Consider the following 24,995-nt stretch of genomic DNA (forward strand, 5'->3'; position numbering starts at 1 on the left):
TTTTTTAATAAATTTTTATTTATTTATTTTTTTGGCTGCTTTGGGTCTTCGTTGCTGCACGTGGGCTTTCTCTAGTTGCGGCGAGCAGGGGCTACTCTTTGTTGCGGTGCGTGAGCGTCTCACTGCAGTGGCTTCTGTTGTTGCAGAGCATGGGCTCTAGTCGTGTGGGCTTCAGTAGTTGTGGCTCACGGGCTCTAGAGCGCAGGCTCAGTAGTTGTGGCACACGGGCTTAGTTGCTCCGCGGCATGTGGGATCCTCCCAGACCAGGGCTCGAACCCGTGTCCCCTGCATTGGCAGGCAGATTCTTAACCACTGTGCTACCAGGGAAGTCCCTTTCCTTCTATCTCTATTTCTATGAAACTGCTTCATCTGGGAGGGCCCGAGGGATCACTCCAGGATCACTGAAGCTGGTCCTCAACAGTGTAGCCATGGAGAAAAGGAAGAGCATGGCAGCAAACACAGGGACGGCAGGAGACAGCTGGACAGCCAGGTAGCGGCATTCGAAGGCGAAGAAGAGTGTACACGTCCCCAGGATGAGGAAGAGGGTCAAACAGAAGATGCCCTTTTGCCGGGCCATCGTCACACGGCCATCACAACAGAAGGTGTTCCTGCCTAGGAGTTTCTCCCATTTCCGTGTCACCTTCTTTCTCACCACCATCACAGACATGATTGGAATTCCTGGTCCGAAATGGGTTTTGTGATTACAAGAGGGAAGAAACAAAAGCTGAGCGCAGCTTTGAAATCACGTTGCCTGCTGTTGCTGCCGCTGGGTCAAACATCATCAGAAGTCCGGTTTCTAGCCCTGGAAAACAATCTTCTCCTGATAAACCGGCCCAGCGAGAGAAGAGAGGCCAGGAAGGGGAGCCGGGCCTGAACCCTGGAAACCGAACTCAGCGGGGAACCGAGGCCAGGAAGTGCACTGTCCCAGGGGACCGCGTCGGCCGCCCGAGGTGGCAGTGCCTTCTCCCCAGCCCGGAGGCTGCCTCCTCCTGACAAGGGGGCCCAGTGGTCGGGGACCTAAACCAGCTGTGGCAACCACCCACCGCTGGGCAAATGGCAGGAAGAAGTTATTTAAAGTCCTTTTTTTTCTCTCTCAGTGGTTGTATCCCTTGATTCTTTTTTGGATAATGAAAGAATTAGAACTTGGTACAGCTGATCTCAGGGCCCCAAGTTGCAGCACTGATTAGAGAGATTCTTATGATGTCTTGCTCGTAGCAAGCACTTAGTATCTGGTGATGTGATTTGGTATTATATTCTGATGCTTCTCACCGCCCCATCCCTCCTTGGGATCAGTTCTCCTCTGGGTCAGGTGTGCCCAGGTCCAATCTCACACACACACACACACACACACACACACATACACACACACACACACACACTTTGAAGCTGACTTCTGGCTTCCTGGGCCCTTTCTTGGAATGATCCAGACTCTGTATGGTTGATTACTGTTCTCTCTGTGCACAGGGAGGAACACACACCCCTCTGTCTCTCTCAAAGCGCAAATCTGAGATTTTACAGCTCATCAAGAGACCTACTCTTGACTTTCTGCAGAAAGTGACAGCTTACTGTTTCAGATATCACTTATTCTACTTCTGCTTCACTCCAGGCTCCTTAATCCTAAAAATGATTGTCCACAATTTTTCTAAGTCTCTTCCAACAAGACCTTGCTATAGCCCTAGATTTCCTCCGAATGCATGCTGAATAGAGATCTCTAGGCCTATAAATGGCCATTTTATGGCAACCCCATGCCTCCCTATGTGAGCCTCAACGGTAGATATAAAACAATGGGTGGGGGGCTTCCCTGGTGGCGCAGTGGTTGAGAGTCCGCCTGCCGATGCAGGGGACACAGGTTCATGCCCCAGTCCGGGAGGATCCCACGTGCCGCGGAGCGGCTGGGCCCATGAGCCATGGCCGCTGGGCCTGCACATCCGGAGCCTGTGCTCCGCAATGGGAGAGGCCGCAACAGTGAGAGGCCCGTGTACCGCAAAAAAACCCAAAAAACAAAACAATGGGTAGGAACTAGTGCTGAGAGATCTGAGAGTCTGGGAGGTCTGAAGACCTTTTTTTTTTTTTTCTTTTTGGAATTTTATTTATTTTTTATACAGCAGGTTCTTATTAGTTATCTATTTTATACATAGTAGTGTATATATATCAATCAAAATCTCCCAATTCATCCCACCACCACCACCCCCTCCAGGTTCCCCCCTTGGTGTCCATATGTTTGTTCTCTACATCTGTGTCTCTATTTCTGCCCTGCAAACTGGTTCATCTGTACCATTTTTCTAGGTTCCACATATATGCGTTAATATAGGATACTTGTTTTTCTCTTTCTGACTTACTTCACTCTGTATGACAGTCTCTAGATCCATCCACTTCTCTACAAATGACCCACTTTCATTCCTTTTTATGGCTGAGTAATATTCCATTGTACATATGTACCACAACCTCATCCATTTGTCTGTCGATGGGCATTTAGGTTGCTTCCATGACCTGGCTATCGTAAATAGTGCTGCAATGAACATTGGGGTGCATGTGTCTTTTTGAATTATGGTTTTCTCGTAGTGGGATTGCTGGGTCATATGGTAATTTTATTTTTAGTTTTTTAAGAAACCTCCATACTGTTCTCCATAGTGGCTGTATCAATTTACATTCCCACCAACAGTGCAAGAGGGTTCCCTTTTCTCCACACGCTCTCCAGCATTTGTTGTTTGTAGATTCTCTGATGATGCCAATTCTAACTGGTGTGAGGTGATACGTCATTGTAGTTTTGATTTGCATTTCTCTAATAATTAGTGATGTTGAGCATCTTTTCATGTGCTGCTTGGCCATCTGTATGTCTTCTTTGGAGAAATGTCTATTTAGGTCTTCTGCCCATTTTTTGATTGGGTTGTTTGTTTATTTACCATTGAGCTGCATGAGCTGTTTAGATATTTTGAAGATTAATCCTTTGTCTGTTGATTCATTTGCAAATATTTTCTCCTATTCTGAGGATTGTCTTTTGGTCTTGTTTATGGTTTCCTTTGCTTGCAAAAGCTTTTAAGTTTCATTAGGTCCCATTTGTTTATTTTTTTGTTTGTTTGTTTTTGTGGTACGTGGGCCTCTCACTGTTGTGGCCTCTCCCATTGCAGAGCACAGGCTCCAGACGCGCAGGCTCAGTAGCCATGGCTCACGGGCCCAGCCACTCCACGGCATGTGGGACCTTCCTGGACCGGGACACGAACCCGTGTCCCCTGCATCAGCAGGCGGACTCTCAACCACTGTGCCACCAGGGAAGCCCCTGTTTATTTTTTATTTTATTTCCATTACCTTAAGAGGTAGATCAAAAAAAGTCTTGCTGTGATGTATATCAAAGAGTGTTCTTCCTATGTTTTCCTCTAAGAGTTTTATAGTGTCTGGGCTTACATTTAGGTCTCGAATCCATTTTGAGTTTATCTTTGTGTATGGTGTTACGGAGTGTTCTAATTTCATTCTTTTACATGTAGCTCTCCACTTTTCCCAGCACCACTTATTGAAGAGACTGTCTTTTCTCCATTGTATATTCTTGCCTCCTTTGTCATAGATTAGTTGACCATAGGTGCGTGGGTTTATCTCTGGGCTTTCTATCTTGTTCCATTGATCTATGTTTGTGTTTTTGTGCCAGTACCATGTTGTCTTAATTACCGTAGCTTTGTAGTATAGTCTGAAGTCAGGAAATCTGATTCCTCTAGCTCTATTTTTTTCTTCAAGACTGATCTGGCTGTTTGGGGTCTTTTGTGTTTCCATACAAATTTTAAGATTTTTTGTTCTAGTTCCGTAAAAAATGCCATTGGTAATTTCATAGGGATTGCATTGAACTTGTAGATTGCTTTGGGTGGTATAGTCATTTTCACAATATTGATTCTTCCAGTCCAAGAACTTGGTATATCTCTCCTTCTGTTGGTATCATCTTTAATTTCTTTCATCAGTGTCTTACAGTTTTCTGTCTGTAGGTCTTTTGTCTCTCTAGGTAGGTTTATTCCTAGGCATTTTATTCTTTTTGTTGCAATGGTAAATGGGAGTGTTTCCTTAATTTCTCTTTCAGATTTTTCATCATTAGTGTATAGGAATGCAAGAGATTTCTGTGCCTTAATTTTGTATCCTGAAACTTTACCAAATTCATTGATTAGCTCTAGTAGTTTTCTGGTAGCATCTTTATGTATAGTATCATGTCATCTGCAAACAGTGACAGTTTTACTTCTTCTTTTCCAATTTGTATTCCTTTTATTTCTTTTTCTTCTCTGATTGCCATGGCTAGGACTTCCAAAACTATGCTGAATAATAGCGGTGAGATTGGACATCATTGTCTTTTTCCTGATCTTAGAGGAAATGTTTTCAGTTTTTCACCATTGAGAATGATGTTTGCTGTGGGTTTGTCATCTATGGCCTTTATTATGTTGAGGTAGGTTCCCTCTATGCCCACTTTCTGGAGAGTGTTTATCATAAATGGGTGTTGAATTTTGTGAAAAGCTTTTTTCTGCATCTATTGAGATGATCATATGGTTTTTATTCTTCAATTTGTTAATATGGTGTATCACATGGATTGATTTGCATATATTGAAGAATCCTTGCATCCCTGGGATAAATCCGACTTGATCATGGTGTATGATCCTTTTAATGTGTTGTTGGATTCTGTTTGCTAGTATTTTGTTGAGGATTTTTGCATCTATATTCATCAGTGATATTGGTCTGTCGTTTTCCTTTTTTGTAGTATCTTTGTCTGGTTTTGGTATCAGGGTGATGGTGGCCTCCTAGAATGAGTTTGGGAGTGGTCCTTCCTCTGCAATTTTTTGGAAGAGTTTGAGAAGGATGGGTGTTAGTTCTTGTCTAAATGTTTGATAGAATTCACCTGTGAAGCCATCTGGTCCTGGACTTTTGTTTGTTGGAAGATTTTTTTTTCTTTTTTCTTGCGGTACGTGGGCCTCTCATGGCTGTGGCCCCTCCCATTGTGGAGCACAGGCTCCAGACGCGCAGGCTCAGTGGCCATGGCTCATGGGCCCAGCCACTCCACAGCACGTGGGATCCTCACGGACCGGGACACGAACACGCGTCCCCTGCCTCGGCAGGCGGACTCTCAACCACTGCGCCACCAGGGAAGCCCTGTTGGAAGATTTTTAATCACAGTTTCAATTTCATTACTTGTGATCGGTCTGTTCATATTTTCTGTTTCTGCCTGGTTCAGTCCTGGGAGGTTATACCTCTCTAAGAATTTGTCCATTTCTTCCAGGTTGTCCATTTTATTGGCATAGAGTTGCTTGTAGTAGTCTCTTAGGTTGCTTTGTATTTCTGTGGTGTCTGTTCTAACTTCTCCTTTTTCCTTTCTAATTTTATTGATTTGAGTCCTTTCCCTCTTTTTCTTTTTCTTTTTTTTTCTTTTTTTGCCATACGTGGGACTCTCACTGTTGTGACCTCTCCCATTGTGGAGCACAGGCTCCGGACGCGCAGGTCAGCGGCCATGGCTCACGGGCCTAGCTGCTTCGTGGCATGTGGGATCTTCCCGGACCGGGGCACGAACCCATGTCCCCTGCATCGGCAGGTGGACTCTCAACCACTGCGTCACCGGGGAAGCTCCCTCTTTTTCTTGATGAGTCTGGCTAAGTGAGTCTATCAATTTTGTTTATCTTCTCAAAGAACCAGCTTTTAGTTTTATTGATCTTTGCTATTGTTTTCTTTGTTTCTATTTCATTTATTTCTGCTCTAATCTTTATGATTTCTTTCCTTCTACTAACTTTGGGTGTTGTTTGTTCTTCTTTCTCTAGTTCCTTTAGGTGTAAGGTGTAGCCTTACACCTAAAGATGTAAGGTTATGCCTTTGGTTGTTTATTTGAGATGTTTCTTGTTTCTTAAGGTAGGCTTGTATTGCTATAAACTTCCCTCTTAAAGCTGCTTTTGCTGCATCCCATAGGTTTTGGATTATCGTGTTTTCATTGTAGTTTGTCTTTAGGTATTTTTTAATTTCCTCTTTGATTTCTTCAGTGATCTCTTGGTTATTTAGTAACATATTGTTTAGCCTCCATGTGTTTGTGTTTTTTACATTTTTTTCCCCCTGTAATTGATTTTTAATCTCATAGCATTGTGGTCAGAAAAGATGCTTCATATGATTTCAGTTTTCTTAAGTTTACCAAAGCTTGATTTGTGACCCAAGATGTGATCAGTCCTGGAGAATGTTCCGTGTGCACTTGAGAAGAAAGTGTAATCTGCTCTTTTTGGATGGAATGTCCTATAAATATCAATTAAATCTATCTGGTCTATTGTGTCATTTAAAGCTTATGTTCTCTTATTAATTTTCTCTCTGGATGATCCATCCATTGGTGTAAGTAAGGTGTTAAAGTCCCCCACTATGATTGTGTTGCTGTCGATTCCTCTTTTAGAGCTGTTAACAGTTGCCTTATATATTGAGGTGCTCCTATGTTGGGTGCATATATATTTATAATTGTTATATCTTCTTGGACTGATCCCTTGATCATTATGTAGTGTCCTTCCTTGTGTCTTGTAACGTTCTTTATTTTAAAGTCTATTTTATCTGATATGAATATTGCTACTCCAGCTTTCTTTTGACTTCCATTTGCATGGAATATCTTTTTCCATCTCCTCACTTTCAGTCTGTACGTGTCCGTAGGTCTGAAGTGGGTCTCTTGTAGACAGCATATATATGGGTCTGGTTTTTGTATCCATCCAGCAAGCCTGTGTCTTTTGGTTGAAGCATTTAATCCATTCATGTTTAAGGTAATTATGTATGTTCCTATTACCATTTTCTTAATGGTTTTGGGTTTGTTTTTGTAGGTCCTTTTCTTCTCTTGTGTTTCCCAGTTAGAGAAGTTCCTTTAGCATTTGTTGTAGAGCTGGTTTGGTGGTGCTGAGTTCTCTTAGGTTTTGCTTGTCTGTAAAGCTTTTGATTTCTCCATTGAATCTGAATGAGATCCTTGCCAGGTAGAGTAATCTTGGTTGTAGGTTCTTCCCTTTCATCACTTTAAATATATCATGCCACTCCCTTCTGGCTTGTAGAGTTTCTGCTGAGATATCAGCTGTTAACCTTATATGGGAGTTCCCTTGTATGTTATTTGTCATTTTTCCCTTACTGCTTTCAATAATTTTTCTTTGTCTTTAATTTTTGTCAGTTTGATTACTATGTGTCTCAGCATGTTTCTCCTTGTGTTTATCCTGTATGGGACTCTCTTCACTTCCTGGACTTGGGTGGCTATTTCCTTTCCCATGTTAGGGAAGTTTTGGACTATAATCTCTTCAAATATTTTCTCTGGTCCTTTCTCTCTCTCTTCTCCTTCTCGAACCCCTATAATGCAAATGTTGTTGTGTTTAATGTCCCAGAGGTCTCATGGGCTGTCTTCATTTCTTTTCATTCTTTTTTCTTTATTCTGTTCTGTGGCAGTGAATTCCACCATTCTGTCTTCCAGGTCACTTATCTGTTCTTCTGCCTCAGTTATTCTGCTATTGATTCCTTCTAGTGTATTTTTCAGTTCAGTTATTGTATTGTTCATCTCTGTTTGTTTGTTCTTTAATTCTTCTAAGTTTTTGTTCTGTATTCTTCTAGGTCTTTGTTAAACATTTCTTGCATCTTCTTGATGCTTGCTTCCATTGTTTTTCTTAGGTACTGGATCATCTTCACTATCATTATTCTGAATTCTTTTTCTGGAAGGTTGCCTATCTCCACTTCATTTAGTTGTTTATCTGGGGTTTTGTCTTGTTCTTTCATCTGGTACAAAGTCCTCTGCCTTTTCATTTTGTCTGTCTTTCTGTGAATGTGGTTTTCCTTCCACAGGCTGCAGAATTATATTTCTTCTTGCTTCTGCTGTGAAGACCTATTTGTTTATGCTTCAGTTCAATTCATCAAGTGATGGATTCATTTCATTTTTAGCACATCTCCTTCAGCAAGATCTGCAATGCATACTGTTGATGTAGCAGTAGTAAACATTTTTCTGGAAACTACAAAAGAAACTGCAGAAACCGTATCACGTGCCATTGAAAGCGCAGTTAATAACAGTGCAAATGAGTTTACAGGATACATCAGTAAGTATGAAATAATTTTATATGACGATTACCTGAAGACCTATCTACTTTTCATAAATTTTTCTATTATATGTTTGAAGGGGGCCAGAAGCACTTGATAATTGAATCCACAGACATCTCCCAGTTTCCTTTGAATCTGTCCTTTCTTCCTCCCTCCCTTTCCCCTGTCATTTGGCTTCTGCTCCTTTATAACCATCCCCCAAGTCATCAGACTGACTAGTTTGTTCCTCTTCTTGGAAGGTAGTCTTGGACAAATAGCCTCTGGACGAGGAAGGATGAAGAAAGGAGAAACAAGAGGGCTCTATACCAAGTTTTAGCTTTCCAAATGCTACAGAAAGTTTTATCTATACTGTTTCCCCTTTAGGCAGACACAACACCCCCCCACAGGACAGCTGTTAACAATTCATTTTTACTGTGTTACAAGCACCCCAAATCTTAGTGGCCTAAACAACAACCATTTATTTATTATAACGCTATAATTCTGTGGGTCAGAATTTGGGCTTACCTGGGCAGTTCTACTCATTTAGGCGGGGCTCGGCTGATCTCTGCTTGGCTCACTTAAGCATCGGGCATTAGCTGCCGGGTGGATCAGCTGAGGGCTGACTGATCTAAGATGGCTCAGCTGGACAGTTTGTCTCTGCTCCACATGGTCTCCCATCCTCCAGCAGGTTAGTCCAAAAGGGTTTCAAGAGCAACAAGAGGGCACATTTCAGTACACAGGTGCTTCTCACTCTCTGCTAATGTTATATTTACAACTGTTCTGACGGCCAAAGCAATTCACATGACAAAGCACAGTGTGGCAGGCCCTACGAAGGGGCATGGACACAGGAAGGCAGGAATAAACTCGCACTGTTACTGCAATCACCACAGCAGTCATCAGGAGTTCCTCATTTCAGAGTTGTCCAGGGCCAGCCGTGGGGGCAGCTGTGTGCAACTGGTCCTCAGTCCTGGTTGCCAAACCCAAAGGCCTCTGTTGAGACACAACTTATCTGACTTTTCTGTAACATTTGATACTCGTATCCTCCCATTCCTGAAGTCCTCTTCTCTCTGGACCTCCACTCACCATTCTCCTGATCCCATTCTGCCTTCCTCATCTTTCATTTTGATCCTTCTGCGACTCCTTCTTTAGTCTCTTAAATTTTTGCTTTTTGCTTACTGTAACCTCCATGTCCTAGTTTGCAAAACTTATTTCTCTTTTTGAAAATATAATCAAATTCTGTTCATTTATGGTTTTCTAGCACCTTCTCTCTTTTTCAAGATTTCACAGATGATCACTGTTCTCTCAGGACCTGGAATGTAAATGCTCTGGAATAAAACACTTAAAATTCTATTAGAAAAGATGGGGGCTCCCCTGCACTCTACCCGCTCCATGGGCTGCGGTCCCTTTAGCAATGTCCATTCAACTCTTTTCCATCCAAGTATTATTTCCTGGCAAGACAGGAGAAAAATTGTTCTGAAGCCATTCTGTTTTTCTCATGTCATTCATCAACACTACACCAACCAGGCCTGGCCTTTCCATGAGCCCCTGTAACGTGGAAAACATACACCCTTTCATTCATTTGCCCATTTTTAAATTTTTAACCCTTTGCTCTTTGTTGTTGGGTTTTTGTTGCTGTTGTTGTTTTGGGTTTTGTTTGTGGCAAGCCTGAGCTCATGTGGGACTCTAGACTGTCTCTGTCACACTTTTAATATTCCATCTTTGGTTATAGGATCTTCTTTTTATATTTTATGTCTCTCATCTGAGAGCTTCCTGTGCAAACCATGCCAGTTTATTATATTACCTGGCCCTCTCCCATTTTTTTTTTTTCTTTACAGCTTGTTGGGATCATTTGCAGCTGAAAGTTAGAATTACATTTTCAGAGCTTCTTACTTTCCTGAACTGTTTGCATCTTCCAGAGTCTCATGCCATGGAACTACACCTTATCCTTTTTGAACATTTCAATATTTACTCTCTCAAAGTCATACTCCTCTTTCTGACTGTCACTTGGTCCTTGTCTTCCAAGGGACTCATCACTTCCACCTGCCAATAGATTTCTCCTCAGGGTCACAATTTTGTCCAGAGTAGCAATTCATGCCATCAGAACATCTACCCCCAGAAGATGAAATTGTCAGCAAGGCAAGACAAAAACCTTATCATAGGCTCTGCTTTGGGCTGAATGAGACTTCTAGCAAGTGTGAGGAAGTTAAGGATCCCCATCAGCATGGGGACTGACCACTCCAAGTGGTTGTCAGATGAAAATAACCAGTGCATTCTTCAAAATAAAGTTGGGGACCCTTGCAATTCTCTCATTTGGCTCTACTTAGTAACTGCCTTGGTTCAGAGCCCTGGAAGACTTGAAAGCATCTGGTCTCAGGGCTGAGAATTGCTCTTTTTTTGGACAACTCTTCTCAACATCTCTCCCCTCTGAGACCAGGCATGTGCTCTTAGGTACATTAGCAGATTACTGAATGATGCCAGCTAGAGATGGCCACAGGAGCATGAGCCGCCCAGCACATGGAAGGGAGAGCTCAGAACTTGTAGAGAAAAACACTTTTTCCTGCTCTCTTGCTTCTGCTGCAAAGACAGATTCTCTTTTCTGTGTCAAAAGTTGTAGAATCTCTTTCTCTGGTTTTTATTTAGAGGCATTTTCAAATGGCAGGTAATGAAGGAAGGTTAGTTACAGGTTTGGGATGTTTAGAAGAGAGTAACCACATATCTGTTCTACCTGCTCCTATTCTCTCCCCCTAATCTATTCTCAGACTCATCTTTTTGTCCCTAATGTCTTCCAATCTGCTTCTAGACTAACATTCTTAAAAGATGGCTTTCTTATGCCATGCTTCTGTTCAGAATCTATCAATGGATTCTCAGGCTTGTAGGATAAAAGTCAGTATCTATAACCTGACATTCAAACCCTGCTATACCCATGAGTGAACAAAAGAACGATTACTTGCTGAGTATCTTATAGTGGACAATTGCATTTACATTAGTTCATTCAGTTCTCACAACAATCATGTGAAACAAGAATCATTAGCCCATTTCATAGATGGAGGGAACTTGGACCCACCACGAATTAAACATTTGAACAAAAAGCCCATGGCCAATCAACGGTAGAGCCAAGAGTTCTCACTTTTGTTCCTCCTCACCACACTGCCTCTCCCCTGCCCAAGTACAACTCCATCACTCCTGGACAAGAATACTTTACTTCTTTTCATGCCTTGTTTACTCCACTTAGACCTTGCCTCTCCTTTGACTGTTCAAATCTTCCCTATCTTTCAAGACTTAGCCCAATTTCCACCTCCTCCACGATGTTACCTTTAGCTACCTGAGCCCCTGAATTCCCACTGTACTTAAAGTCTGTATTACAAGTTGCTGGATGCGATTCTCTAAGGGTATAAACAGGTAACTCTCCAAAGATGGGGTCCAAAACTTATGCAGCTACTGTGTCCCTTGTGGAACCCAGCAAAGAGGTAGGTGCAAAAGAGACTTGGGACATGATTGCATTGCACTGGATTGAATTAATTTTAATTGAATAATGTAAGGAAATAGTTATAGAAGAGATCCACTGGGGAGTTGAATTTCAGAATCTCAGATTTTCATTGGTTGAATCCCAAAATGTGTCAAAAGGCAACAATATCCACAATGGAATGGGGTGCTTTCACAAGTTACCTTATCCATATTGTCTTGCTATATATGTCTTTGATTTATTTGTGCCTCTTAGAGCAAGATCGGTGTGATTATTATGGTTGTGTGAAAGAGAAGGGGCAGGATGACTGCACCAATGGTTTACAATGTCAGTGCAAACCGGGGCTGCTGAGACCGAACCTACAGATCCCCCACTGTGTTGGTAAGTGTTCCACCTGCTTCTAAATGTTCTTCATGCCTCCTCCACTCTCTCCTTTTGCATTTGCAAAGTACACACTTTCCTGCTCAAGTGTCCGTGTGCATTTCAGAGTCTGAGGGGTGTGAATTTTGGCTTTAGTCCTGTGGGCCTGGATAGGGCCTTGGCTAAGAGCTGGTGAGGAGGCCCACATGCCGCTTCACAGGGCGCACGTCAAGTGCAGAGCCACTGAGCACCGCGTTTTACCCAGAAAAAGCAACGTGAAAAAATTGTATTCTGTGATGTGTCACTTTGGTGCTGAAGGGGTTGTTTCTGAAAATTACCCAGAAATCACTCTCTTTTGAAGCTTTGGGTCCAAAGTGTCCTGATGACTGCAACACACAGAACACACATAAGCAATGCCTAGTGAAGGACGGCCAGAACGCTACCTGCGTGTGCCTGCCAGGCTACAAGGAAGATGATCATGGGATCTGTGAACAGTAAGAGAAATCCCTCCTTCTGCATCTTGTCATAGCTGAAGCTAGGCAAAAAGGATAGAGCTTGTCACATACGTATGAGTTTAGGGTCTGGAAGTTGGTTCGCTGGCATAAGTTGGTAGGTACAGAGCCTCACCATCACCACCACCATCATCATCATCAGTTTTTGAACATTCTCCGTGTGCTGGGAACCACAGCAGGTAATGCTTCTCATACAACAACAGTCAGGAATGTATTTATTCCCCATTTTCAGGTGAGGAAACTGAATCTCGGAGAATATAAATGACACGTCCCCACTCCCAGGGCAGCAAATAAATGGCCGAGCCAGGTGGTCTTGCAGCCCGAGGGGGCCCCACTAAGCTCCATGCCTCTGGGACTCGGCTTCACCCAAACTGCTGAATCCTCCTGGCGCTCAGAAGATGGAGCGTTCAGTTGGTAGCAACTGGAACCACACGGGATTGTGTACCCCCTCAACCTTCCAGAGTGCCATGAAAGGCGCTCACCTGGAAGAATGGGAGCATAAGGAAGAAAAGAGAAAGAGGAGACGGAACGGGGAGGAGAGAATGAAAGAAAGGTGCAAGGAAGACATGGAGGTTGGGTGGGAACTCTGACCTGCTCTCACAAGGCTCCTTACCATGGTCTCCTACTCCTTGTATTTTAGGTGTGCGTTTGGCTACAGAGGAGTTGATTGTGAAGACTGTGAGTAGAAGAGTCTTGCTTTGTTAATAAGCTTCTAAGAAACAGACATTGACCACATTCAAAATTCTGTCCGGTCCCCCAAAGTCTCTGGCTTGTTTCATAAAGAGAGAGAAAAATCTACCTGGAGTTTGTCTTCTGGGTCAGGCCACTCCATGCTCACCCTTAGGTTGTGGGCAGAGCCTCTCTGTTATGGGAAATAATAGAACTCAGCCCAAGAGGTGGGCTGGTGTCTCTGGACTTGTCCTAGGCCAAAGAAGTTTGTCCCAACATTATATTCATTTCCTACATTAGATTAAATATGCATTGTCTGCTACTAAAAAGGATAAAGACCAGTATATTCCAAAAACGTTTATGTTCACAGTAGAGCAGAACTAGAAACCAGACGTTCAAATGCTCAAATCATCTTTCTGTCTCAGAGCTATTTACTACTTTGGGATGTGTTGTCATAAATTCAGTTGCCTGGTTCCCTCCCAGGCCCTACCGTCACCAGATTGGGACAATACTAACTGTATATTTTAAGTGATTTCATATTTTAAATTTTATATAATGAACTAAAAGATCAATGATCCAAGATGAAGGGAATATTCCTGTTAGCCTCCCAGCCAGCCACAAAGTTAGTGATAAGAAATGCTTTTAATTTCTACTGTATTTTGTTGTGAGGCTGGGTTTGCTAAGTCATTTCTTTCTTCTGGGCTTTCAGTGTCTACACCTATAAAATGACAAGTTCGGATCAGATAACCTTTGAGGTTTTTTCCAGACTTAATGGTCCCTTGCATCCTGGTTAGAGGTGACATATAGGGCAGTCATGTAGCAGAAAGGATCAAAGGGATCTAGAGCAGCACTGTCCAATAGAAACGTAACACGAGCTTCAGATTTTAAAAGCTCTAAGTAAATTTTAAAAAGCAAAGAGGAATAGGTGGAGTTGATTTTAGTAACATTTTATTTCACTCAATATATAGAAAATAATATTTCAATGGGCAATCAGTACAAGGATGATTAATGAGATATTTTACATTTTTTTCATACTATGTGTTTGAAATCTGCTGTGTATGTTAAAATTACACTTACCTGCCACCCCATAGCCATGTTTCAAGAGCACCAAACAAGCAGATCCAGAGGAGAAGGGGTGGTAATGAACCTCCAGTCTCTTCCCTCATCAATTCCATCAAGCTCCTCTGTTAGGGACAAATTTAACTCCAACCCCGTTCCCCTAGTTTATCAGCAAAGTCCGTTCTGGCAGGCAGGCAAACCAGCAGAGGTAAGGAGGCAGTGTGGACCTCCGCTGAGATCTCACCCCCCACAAAGCCCAGGAAGGTCCTGCCACCACGGCCTCCTCTGTGCTTATGGGCTTCTTTTATCTGGCAAGGTTGCCTCTTTTGATTGGGTTCTGAAGACACAGTTGGTGGTGGGCAGACAGAGGGCTAAAGGAGGTGAGCCCCCCACCCATCCTGGTCCTGGAAGAGGGTCAGAAACCAGAGCCCAGTTGTCCTCTTGGCCAGGAACCACTGGGAACACATGTACCTGTGCAGTAGACAGTGGGAGTCTGCTTGGGGGAAGCCATTCCTACTCTTCTCTTTTCCCTTTCAGCATTTCAGCTGATCCTCACGATCGTGGGCACCATTGCTGGCATCCTCATTCTCGGCTTGGTGATTGCACTCATCTTCTCAGTGAGGTATGAAGTGTCCCTTTCCTGGGACACAGTGCCACCGGCATTACACTCTGGTTTCCAAACACGCCCAGCCTTTCCTGGGCAAGAGAAGAAAAGTAAGGCAAGGCCTCTCTAATACCATTGCCCTTTTTGTCTTACCTGAATTTTCTTCTGATTCTATAAGCTACACATGATCACTGAAGAAAATAGAAAATGTGTAAAGGAGCAGACTAAAAAGTCACCCACAAAACCCACCACCCTGAAGCAACCAACATTTTGGCATACATCCTTCCAGGTTTTCTGCTACTTTTTAAAATGAAGTTATATATGTAATTTCGTATCTTTTGTGCTTTAAAATTTTTTTTGTTGAGGTTTGTTTTTGCTTAATACTATAAAGTGACATAGCAACCATTTTCTGATGTCATTAAAAACTCTTTTGGGAGTTCAGGGGTTTTCTTTTGAGCACAAGCCACCCATGTGCTTGGCCCTGCAATAAACCTTTATCTGCTCAAAAACAAAAGAAAACAAAACACTCTTTTGTTAGCAGTATTTAACTCCATTGATATTGTCAAATATGATTTTCATTAAGTCACTCCCTTGCCCAGGACCTCGCTGCAAATAGCCTAACGTCCACCTTAACTGAGTCCCCTGGGTTTTAAGTAGAAACGTTACCTCTGCATGGCCTTTTCTCAGCTGTGCCTTAAATGCCCTTCTTAAAAACTTAAGTAGGGTCCATTGATTTATTCTACAAACATTTAGATAAAGTTCCCTCCATTAATAGAGACGGAATACTATCATCTATTCCATTCTAAATGTGCCAAGTGAGGAGCTACTCTGATTTTTTAAAGAAAGCTACTTTTTGAAAATTACCTTTAGCTAATATCTTATATTTTGGCAAAATAGGTTTCTTTTGCACTGTAATGCGAGAGGATAAGAGTTTACATTCCTAAAATATTTTGTTTCTTTTTTTTTCTTCTTTTACTCCATTATGATAGTAACTCTTCCCCAGAGACTTGATTATAAGGATGCCAAGCTGGGAACTGAGAACACGACTTTCCCTTTTCCAGGGGTGGGGGTGTGGGGGACAGGACATGTGACTCTGGAGCAAGGCTGCTTCCTCCACAGTGGCCCGGCTCACTGCCCCAGTCTCCAGGGTCCTCAGGGACTGTGATAGAGCTTGTGCCCCTTGAGAGCCTCGGTTCTCAGTTCCCCTTCCTGCTGCAGAGCCCCGTTTGCTCTTTGCTCAGCCACAGATTCATGACTCTTGGGAGCTCTCCAAGAATTATAATTTCTTGCCCATTCCAAAGGGAAGGAAGCCTCTTGTCAGTTACCTTAGATGGGAGTGCTGTCACAGGGCAGGAACTCCGTGGCGGGCTGGGCTGACCGTCAGGGTCACCAGGTGAGTGGGTCTTCCTTTCTGACGTTCCAGTGTTTGAGAGTCACCCCAGGACTGCCCTGTGGCCATAATGGATGCCTCTGTCCCCACTACCCATATTCTAACAGGGCAGGACTGTCGCTGCAGGCCAGAAGGAGAGAAGGGTCATGATCAGAGTTAACTGGGGGACAGGTGCCTCCCTCACCTGCAAGTCCATCCACGTGGCTTTGAATGCCTACACTTGAGGTCCTTGAGGGCCCACAGAACAACGTGGGAAACTCCTATTTCTCCTTAAGACCTTTATGCCTTGAACTCATTTTGTTCACTGAGGTGCTTCTGTAGACATTGACTTTGCCTGAATGAGAAATTGTACCACAAATCATATTTTTCTTTGACTTTTATTACCACCTCCATAAATAATTCAAAAGCACACTGAAAAATACTAACATTATTAGCAAAATGTAAATGGGACTGGAGGAATTAGATGGTAACGTTGGATCAGGGTCAACGTTCTGGTTTTGATGGTTACATGGAGCTTATGAGGAGACTTAGGGAATCTACACTGAATGAAGTAATGAAGTATTACCAGTAATGGACATCAGGTCTGCAGCTTATTCTTAAATGGTTCAGAAATGTTAACAGTCGGGGAATCTGGGTGATAGATGTATGGGAGCTCTGTGTAATATTTCCTTTTTTTTGGTAACTTACATGTAAATTTGAAGTTATTTCAAAAATTTAAAACATTTTGAAGAAAAAATATTAACTTTTGCTTCAAGGAACTTGCTGCCATTGTCAGACCCTAATTCTTCTTACCGATTACAGCTCAAAGAACAAAAGGAGGAATGTGGAAGAACAGAAATTGATTGAGAACGATTTTCAAAATCTGAAACTGCAGAATACCAGCTTTAGCAATCTAGGAGCAGACAGGATCATCTTCCCTAAGATCAACATGAACCTGCCCAAAGAGAGTCAGACACAGAATCCCTATGTAATCCCGGGTGGTGTACCCCGCGCAGACTATTAGGTGAGTCTTTGCATGCTTTCTGTTTGCCTTTGCAGAGTGAAATGCCCCAGGGCCGACTTGGGACCTGGCTGTTGTATCATCAGCAGCCCTGGCTGCCCAGTAGACTTTTTTTTTCATCAAAAGCTATTGAAAGTAGCCACCACTTGGTCCCTAACACTGACCATCTATGTGACTAGATACACCACTTAATTTATTTGTTCATCTGTTTCCTCAGCTATAAAAAAGGAATCTTAATTCACATGCCCTTAAGGTCTCCTTAAATGATATGTTTCTTGGGATACAACTCCAGTGGTTGTGATGACAATTCCCAGACTGCTGAAGGGCCTAGGACCTAGGGCAGGCCTGGGGAGGACTGTTGGATGTAAACATGGTTCTGTTTACATGGATCCTTTCCAGCCAGCCCACATGAAGGCAAATCTCTCCTTTCCTCCCCGCCCCACCCCAGACCACAAGGCCACCCGATCAATTTCTAAAGCAACAAGGCAAGTGAGGCCGATAATATTTTCTTTCCCTTGGGAGGACTTTCAAGGCAAGTAACTTGTCCTTGTTAGATTTGTTTTGGAGAATCGTAGCTGGCATTGCTCAGTGTGACCAAATGAAATACTGAAAGGAGAAAGCCTGTCAGAGAGGACTCCCTTGGGGAGGAGTGACAAGACAGAAGGGAGAGGAAATGTGGCCAGAGAAGAGAGAGGGGGGAGAAGAGAGGAAAGGAGAGAAATGACTTGTTTGAAAGAGGAAGAGTGGGGAGAAAGGGAAAGAAGGAGGGGTGAAGTATCCCCAGGAGAGAAGAAAAATAAAGAGGCTGAAAGAGAAGGGGGACCCAGGAGGGTGGTAGAGGGGCCGGGGAAGGGGAGCACAGTATCCCCACTCCCCGTGTGTGAGCCTTGCTTCTGCAGGCGGCCCAGGTGAGCAGGTCATCCTTTGTGGATCTTAACGCACTTTGAATATTCTGGGAAAATCTGACTTATTTTTAGTTTGAAATCCCACGGTTGATTTTACGTATCAGCTTTCCTTCAGTCATGGAATCTAAGTGTTCCATGCGTGCACGAAGGGATGACTTGCACGAAATGCGCCGTGTGGGGTCGGACACAGGGTCTAGCCAGCAAGAGCCGAGATGGACCTCCCTTTGTTCCTACATGAGGTGAACCTTAACCATGGAACTCATTTCAAACCTCCCTTTCCCACAGTGGAGCCCTTACTTCAAGTATAACCTCTGAAGAAAGCCCTTTAGTGGCTGAGCAGGCATGGGATTTAGAATCAGACAGACCTGGGTTCACAGCCTGGCCCTTCCTGCTACGAGCTGTGTGATCTCAGACAAGTTATTTGACTTCTCTGGGTTTGTTTTCTCATCTGTGAAATGGTTAAAATGAAGCCTACCTCAGAGGGTAAATATCAAATAAGCCAAAATGCATAAAGAACACAGCACGATGGGTTCTAATTTGAATAATAGTATTCAAATTGTGTTAATTACAATAATGTTAATCATTTATGAACCTAAATTTTCTCATATGTTTCTGTTGGAATACTTCTTTTCTAAGAGTTTTTTCCCCCTCTCTTTCTCTCTCTCTCGTTTTGTCTAGAACAGTAAAAATTTGGAACCATCCATGGCCCCTCAACCCAACGTATGAGCTTTTATTTTGAGTGTTTCAAAGACTGATGGAGAAGGGAGCAGCCATGAAGGTCTGGCCTTTGGTATTTCTCTTCCATCCAGCCTCTCTGAATGGAAGTTGTGACTGTTTGCAATGAATACAGCTTGTTTGCTAACTAAGTACCTATGAAATTAAATGCACATAGATGCTATTAGTAAGCATCTATACTTAAGACAGTTGAATTGCTCCAATCAGTACAATAGTTAGGTTTTTTTTTTCCTGGCCATGCAGCAGTAATCATTCTATCTATCTAGAGGGAAGCTCCCCAGGATTTTTCACTCCTGAAAGAGTCTAGAAGAGTGTTGCTTTGAGTTGATACCCTGTAGATAAGTGACGTATTCTGGGAGACTCTGACACATCAGCTGTGGAGGTCCCAGGAGATGGGAGGACATACCATCCTTGAAGATGCTCAGGTTCATTCTCTGGCAAGTTAAAACAGGGAAGCTCCTTCTTTTCCTCAAATGTAGGGATTTCATTACCCTTGAACTGCCAGAAGCTTGTGACCTGGGTTCAAATCAAGAGGACAGATAAAAAGAGACAGGTCTCTTAGCTTTTTGGGAGCAGTTACTGGCAATCCAGGGCCTTCTTAATGTCAACTAGAAGGCCTGAACTAGAAATGTCCTCTGCAGGGGTACGTTCTAGAGGGTTTGAAATGCCGGTAGGTAGGGGAGTCAGTGGGGAAAAATGTGACCAGGAGAAGGAGGAACAGAGGTAGAAGGAAGCTGGGCTGGAGGCTGAGTAAGGGAGAAGGTACCCAGGGCCCACCTTCATCCTCAGATTCCCCTCCTCAATGAGCAAATGGGCATTTCCTCTAATTCATGCCCTACCCAAGATTTAGAACCTAGGAGAGGATGTGAAGACAGAGCCCCCAGAGCAAGAGCTTGAAGTCACTTTGAAATTGTAGACATTCTGACCGGCTCATGGTGAGAGAGGGAGCTTGTGCTCTGGATCCAAATGTTCAGCCTCGTGATACAGACTCCAGAGGTATTCCACCAAAGCCTCAGCCTTCCCTGGGGACAGAGCCTTAGCCGTGGTCACTAACACACACACAGAGCTAAGAATGGGGGCAGCCACCTCCAGCACAGGCTTTCTTTAATGTTAGTAGTATCCTTGCTTATGTCTAATGTCTGGTCTCTTTGCAAGTTATTTTTATTTGTTGTTATTTGTTCTTGACTGTTAACTATTAGCAGTAACAAATAAAGTGTCTTTAATAGATGGTGTCCTCCCTTGTGTTTGGGACTCTGGGTGATGCACATAGCAGTTAAGTTTCACTTTCAATAGCAGACATGACACATGGTAAACCGAATTGATTAACATCTGCTCATTAGGGGCTGTTGGATTACCCAAGGTAATTTTTTTTTGTCATGGAATAGACATTTTTGGCTGCTTCCCCAGGCGTATCCCACAACCCTTCCATTTTGAAGCAACCAAGCATTTTGGGTGGGATTGATCCGACCCCTAGCTCCAAATGTAGGCCTTGGTTGGCCCAAGCCAATCAGTGGAATCCCATGCCGGCTTGCCAGTGATTGACTTAGCAAGCATATGGCACAAGTGGATATGATTAGAATAAATCTCAGATGTTGGTAGGAGGCTTGGAGGAGGAGAAACTCGTTCTGGAGAGCGGGGTTGAGGATGTGAGGCGTCGAACTGCTTCAGTTTTGCTGAGCTGACACATAGAGGAGGGCAAAGCTGAGAGAACCATGGAAGAATGGAGCTGGTGCTCTGATCAGACCATCCCTGAAGGCTCTGGACTTTACTATTAGGACAGTTTGAGTAGTTGCTTCTGTTTTTGCAGGTGGAAGCATCCTCACTGATACAGCTTGTGATTACTCTTGTGTTCTCAAGGCTAGCTGGTGAACATAAAAGAAACTCGTATGACCTATTAATGCCCACAGTAAAAATATTAGTCAGCAATCAATAGGTTAACAGAATTAATGAAGACATAACTTAAAATTGGCTGACCACTGTAACTTGACATCACAGTCTCTAGTTCTGACCTGCATGTTACCTCCTTTACGTTTGAAGATGATTCTGGATTTAGTGCTAAAAGTAGGCTATTTGAACCTCTTTTCTTTCTTTTTTTTTTTAAAAAAATTATTTATTTATTTATTTGGTTGCACCGGGTCTTAGTTGCAGCAGGTGGGCTCCTTAGTTGCGGCTCACTGGCTCCTTAGTTGTGGCATGCAAAGTTTTAGTTGTAGCATGCCTGTGGGATCTAGTTCCCTGACCAGGGATCGAACCCGGGCCCCCTGCACTGGGAGCACAGTGTCTTATCCACTGCGCCTCCAGGGAAGTCCCTGAACCTCTTTTCTAAAGAGTCCCACCTCTCTCATGGCCCTCTGCACTACACCATGTCAGTTTCCATCACTTCTCAAAGGTCCTGGGCCATACAGAACTCTGGGCTTCATGGACCAGAGTACATCCGTTCTTGGGTGAATTTCATTGCTATTGTTTGAATAAAAATAATGCTCCAAATATGTATATGTGTAATATTTATGAAAATGGCTTTGGCCTCCAAAGTTGCTTTTGATCTTACATAATAGGACGTGTAATTCATTTGCTTCCGCTCACTGGGACCTTTGCAAAGGTTTTCTAACTGACTGTCCTGCAACTTCGCAGGGCTGTCAGAATGAACTTTCCAAGATGTGAATCTGATCATGATACGCCCTTGCGTAAGGCTTTCAGGGGTTCTCCACTGAGAGAATCAAGTTCAGAGATTCAAGCCAGACTCTTTGTGGCTCAAGTGCTCCAGAGTTGCCTCTCCTCCCCCATCCCCACTCCCACTACCCCCGCAGTGCTCTAACACTGGCATACCTGCTGTTCCCTAAACATGCCACCTCCTCCTACCGCCATTTTTTTGGAATTTATTTTACTTTTTTTATACAGCAGGTTCTTATTAGTTATCTATTTTATACTACCTCCATATTTTTGCCTGTGCTGTGCCCTGCACTTGAAATGCCCCTTTCCTTCAACTGCCTAATAAACACCTCCAACTGTCTAGATCAGCTAAAACACCATCTCTTCTGACCAGCTTTTTCGAATCCTCCCCTTCTCCACACAGCCCTCTCAAGCAGAAATATCGCCTCACTCATGTCAGCCGGGTCCTGGAACTCATTTCCCTGGTAAAGAGGTCCTGCATGGTAAGTCTGTGTTTCCTTCTCACCCAGCACAATGCCTGGCATAGAATATTAAATAGTTATGAAACAGTATAAAGCGGGACTCTTCCAGCTCAATCTTGAATGTTCATTATCTTGATGGTGGTGAAGGTTACCACGGTTATAGCAAAACTTAAATTACAAACTTTACATATGTACAGTTTATTGTATATATACCTCAATTGAGCTGTTTCTTTTTTTAAAGTGGAGTGTGGACACTCCCGCGGGAGCCTCTCTGACCTTGAGGGAGGCATCCTCTAATCACTGCCCTCAGACAGCACAGGAGCACATACGTGTCATTCTGCTGATCTCTGCTTCAGCCTGAAGGCTCTCTGAGGTCAACGTTGGGTAAAACCAGCTGGGGATGGACCATTGCCCCGACGGCAGCAGGTCTCGGCTGTACACTGGAGTCACTTGAGAAGATTTAAAAATCACTGATGCCTGGGTCCCATCCCAGAGCGCTTCATTGGTCTAGAGCATCCGGCTGGGTTAAGCTCCGCAAGTGCTTCGAATGCGCAGGGGAGTTTGAGAATCACTACTCTCGACCAGCGGCTTGGCTCCTTGAGGTCAAGCCCCAGATCACATCATTTCCCATTCCTTCCCCAGAGATTCTAGAAACCAGGAATCTATTATGCATAAGAAGCTTCAGTGGTCTCTGAGCTTCCTTATGGAGGAGGAGGTCAATCGTCCAGGTGGCATCAACACCAAAGGGGCAATTTTACCCCTGAACTACCCACCACCCTCTTCCTTCTTCCTAGCCGCTGGGCAAATTCTGCAGCCAGTAGGTGGTGCTGTCTCCTATGGCTTGCAAAAACCCAACTTCCAGTGGGACAGTTGTTTTAAAAGCCTTGTTGGAAATCATTCACTTTTAATGCAACAATTCTAAATAATTCCCCCTTGACTTTTTCTTGGTCTCTTCATTCCTTGCTCTTGTGCCAGGGAAACATGAATGTTATCAGTTCACTCTTGTTGCACATTTGCATAATTTTTACTGGATCATTAGAATCATACATTGTTTCTTTCCAGTGGCCCTATAATAACTTAAGAATTGAAGTAATGTTAATGTCATCTTAATGATGCATAAAATTTGGTACAATTATTCAGATAATCAATGTTTTATTTAATGGCTTTCCAAAATAAAAAAGAAGATAAATCAATTTGCATTGAAAAATTCATCATTTTAAGTTTAAAAAAAAATGCCACCAGTGGGAGATTTCTAAGATCATCAGCTTTTATGAGGTGATCAAGGTCTGGCTGGATTTTTTAGAGAATGAGGTTGGGAAGAGCCCTGGGACACAGTATGGGGAGCTTTTCTTCAACCTCCAGGTTGTGACATGTGTGCACTTTTATTCAAAGACAAAGCTTGGAGCAAACCACAAAGGCTTCATTATTCCTGCAGGCTCAGGAACATTTTCTGAGCCCACAATCAGAACGTGTGGTCTAATAAAAGAATTCTCTCCTGCTTCCAGATGACAGCCAGTTTGAAAAAACAATAATAATAGTAGTTAATATATTATGGAGTATTTAATATAGGCCAGGCATAATTCTTCCTTTCATTCTCACAATAATTGTGAGGTAATACTATTATTACCCTTGTTCAATAGTTGGGGAAATAGAGGCAAGAAACTTGCCCAAAGTTTTATGGGTAGTAATTGGCACAACCCTCTGTCATTTAATGCCAAAATATTAACGTATGTAGGATATTTCAATGGTTCGTAGAGACTATGAGACATATATTTGAAACCGAGAGTGTCCTCTATTTACTAGGCCTGGTGCCAGATCTTCCTGGAGTGTATAGGTTAATGGGCCTTTATTACCCAAAATGAAAAATTCTGTCCTTACGTCATTGTTCAGATTTCAGAACATATTCTCTCCATTAAAGTAATTCATCTAAAATCATCTGCAAAATGCCTGCTGTGCATTACCGATGGCCCCAGCTGTGGCTGTGGCTTCCCTCTCTGTTTGGGTGCGGGGCCTCCAGTTTCTCTCTAATGAAAAGTCTCTCCATTCTCTCTCTGCCCAGCTGTGGTATCCTGCCCATATGTGGTGACAGAGGAATCCTTGAGGCTTCTTTCCTTATGCTAGAAACAATAACCTCCTGACAGGGTCCAAGGCCCCGCTGGGTTGACACTGGACACCTCCAACCCCCACCCCTGCTTAGTACCACCTTTATCAGCCAGTCCTTCTCTGCTCCTGAGCTTCTGGAGAAAAACCCTCTGTCTTATTTCTCTGGTATGTAGAAGGTTCTCAACAAAACAAGAAAGAATGAAGGCCCTATTTCAGTGAAGTAACATCCTCGAGCAAGGAATATCCTGGACTATGGAAGCAAAGAATAGAATTAGGGCAAAACAAGAGAAGGCTCCAGATTATAATAGGGTCGATTGTCCAAATGTCTATTTGTAATGTCACTTTTGAGGTATTTTGTTTTTAAGCTTAGTCCATAACAGAAAGCCTCTCTTAGCCAGCCCTAACCAACCAGCGTTACCATTTTCTTGAGAGGAATTAACTTATACAATACCCTCTAAGTTGTACGTAATTCTTATTCCATAATAGAATGTCTATCATTTTACACTAATCTTTTAAAATTTTCTATTGGTATTATTCTAAGTCTCAAGCTTAAAACAAGACACACACCCCAGCAGGGTCAACACAAATAGACATTTGGACGGTGGACTGCATTATAGTCCGGAGACATCTGTCCTTGCTCCTGGGTGCTCCTCATGAGCCCTCTGCTCTCCTCTACGTGGTGATCCAGGCTCCTTCCTGCTACGGCTTCCTCATTTTGAACATGTTTCTCAAGGTCATACTGCACTCATCTACATCAATCTACCGGAAAGGGAAAAGCACGGAGGATCACGCAAGACAGATTTTATGGGTCAGGTCTGGTGTTAACACCTCTCATCTTTTCCCACATCACATTGGCTTAGAACTTAGCCACATAACTACACCCAACACACCCAGGGAGACAGAGGAATATAAGGGAGCTCCATGTCCAGGAAGACCAGGAAATGGGTGCTTTGGGAACAGCTATCCCGTCTCTGGTCCTCTCCCTCCCTCTACCTTACAACATTATGTCACCCTTCAAGATTCTGCATAAATATCACAATTCCAT

General features: G+C 43.2%; 1 protein-coding gene across 1 annotated transcript in view; it reads left to right on the forward strand.

The window, feature by feature from the left end:
* The window catches only part of LOC136122014 (mucin-13-like), a 35,565-nt gene extending 18,486 nt beyond the window's left edge, over nt 1-17,079 (forward strand). The window contains exons 9-14 of the mRNA XM_065875849.1: nt 7,888-8,039; nt 11,738-11,863; nt 12,204-12,336; nt 12,995-13,032; nt 14,620-14,704; nt 16,878-17,079. Coding sequence (XP_065731921.1) covers nt 7,888-8,039; nt 11,738-11,863; nt 12,204-12,336; nt 12,995-13,032; nt 14,620-14,704; nt 16,878-17,079 — 736 coding nt within the window. The remainder of the gene's footprint in view (nt 1-7,887; nt 8,040-11,737; nt 11,864-12,203; nt 12,337-12,994; nt 13,033-14,619; nt 14,705-16,877) is intronic.
* Nucleotides 17,080-24,995: the final 7,916 nt, after the last annotated feature.

The sequence above is a fragment of the Phocoena phocoena genome, chromosome 4 (genome assembly GCF_963924675.1).
Source record: "Phocoena phocoena chromosome 4, mPhoPho1.1, whole genome shotgun sequence".
NCBI classification, from domain to species: Eukaryota; Metazoa; Chordata; class Mammalia; order Artiodactyla; family Phocoenidae; genus Phocoena; species Phocoena phocoena.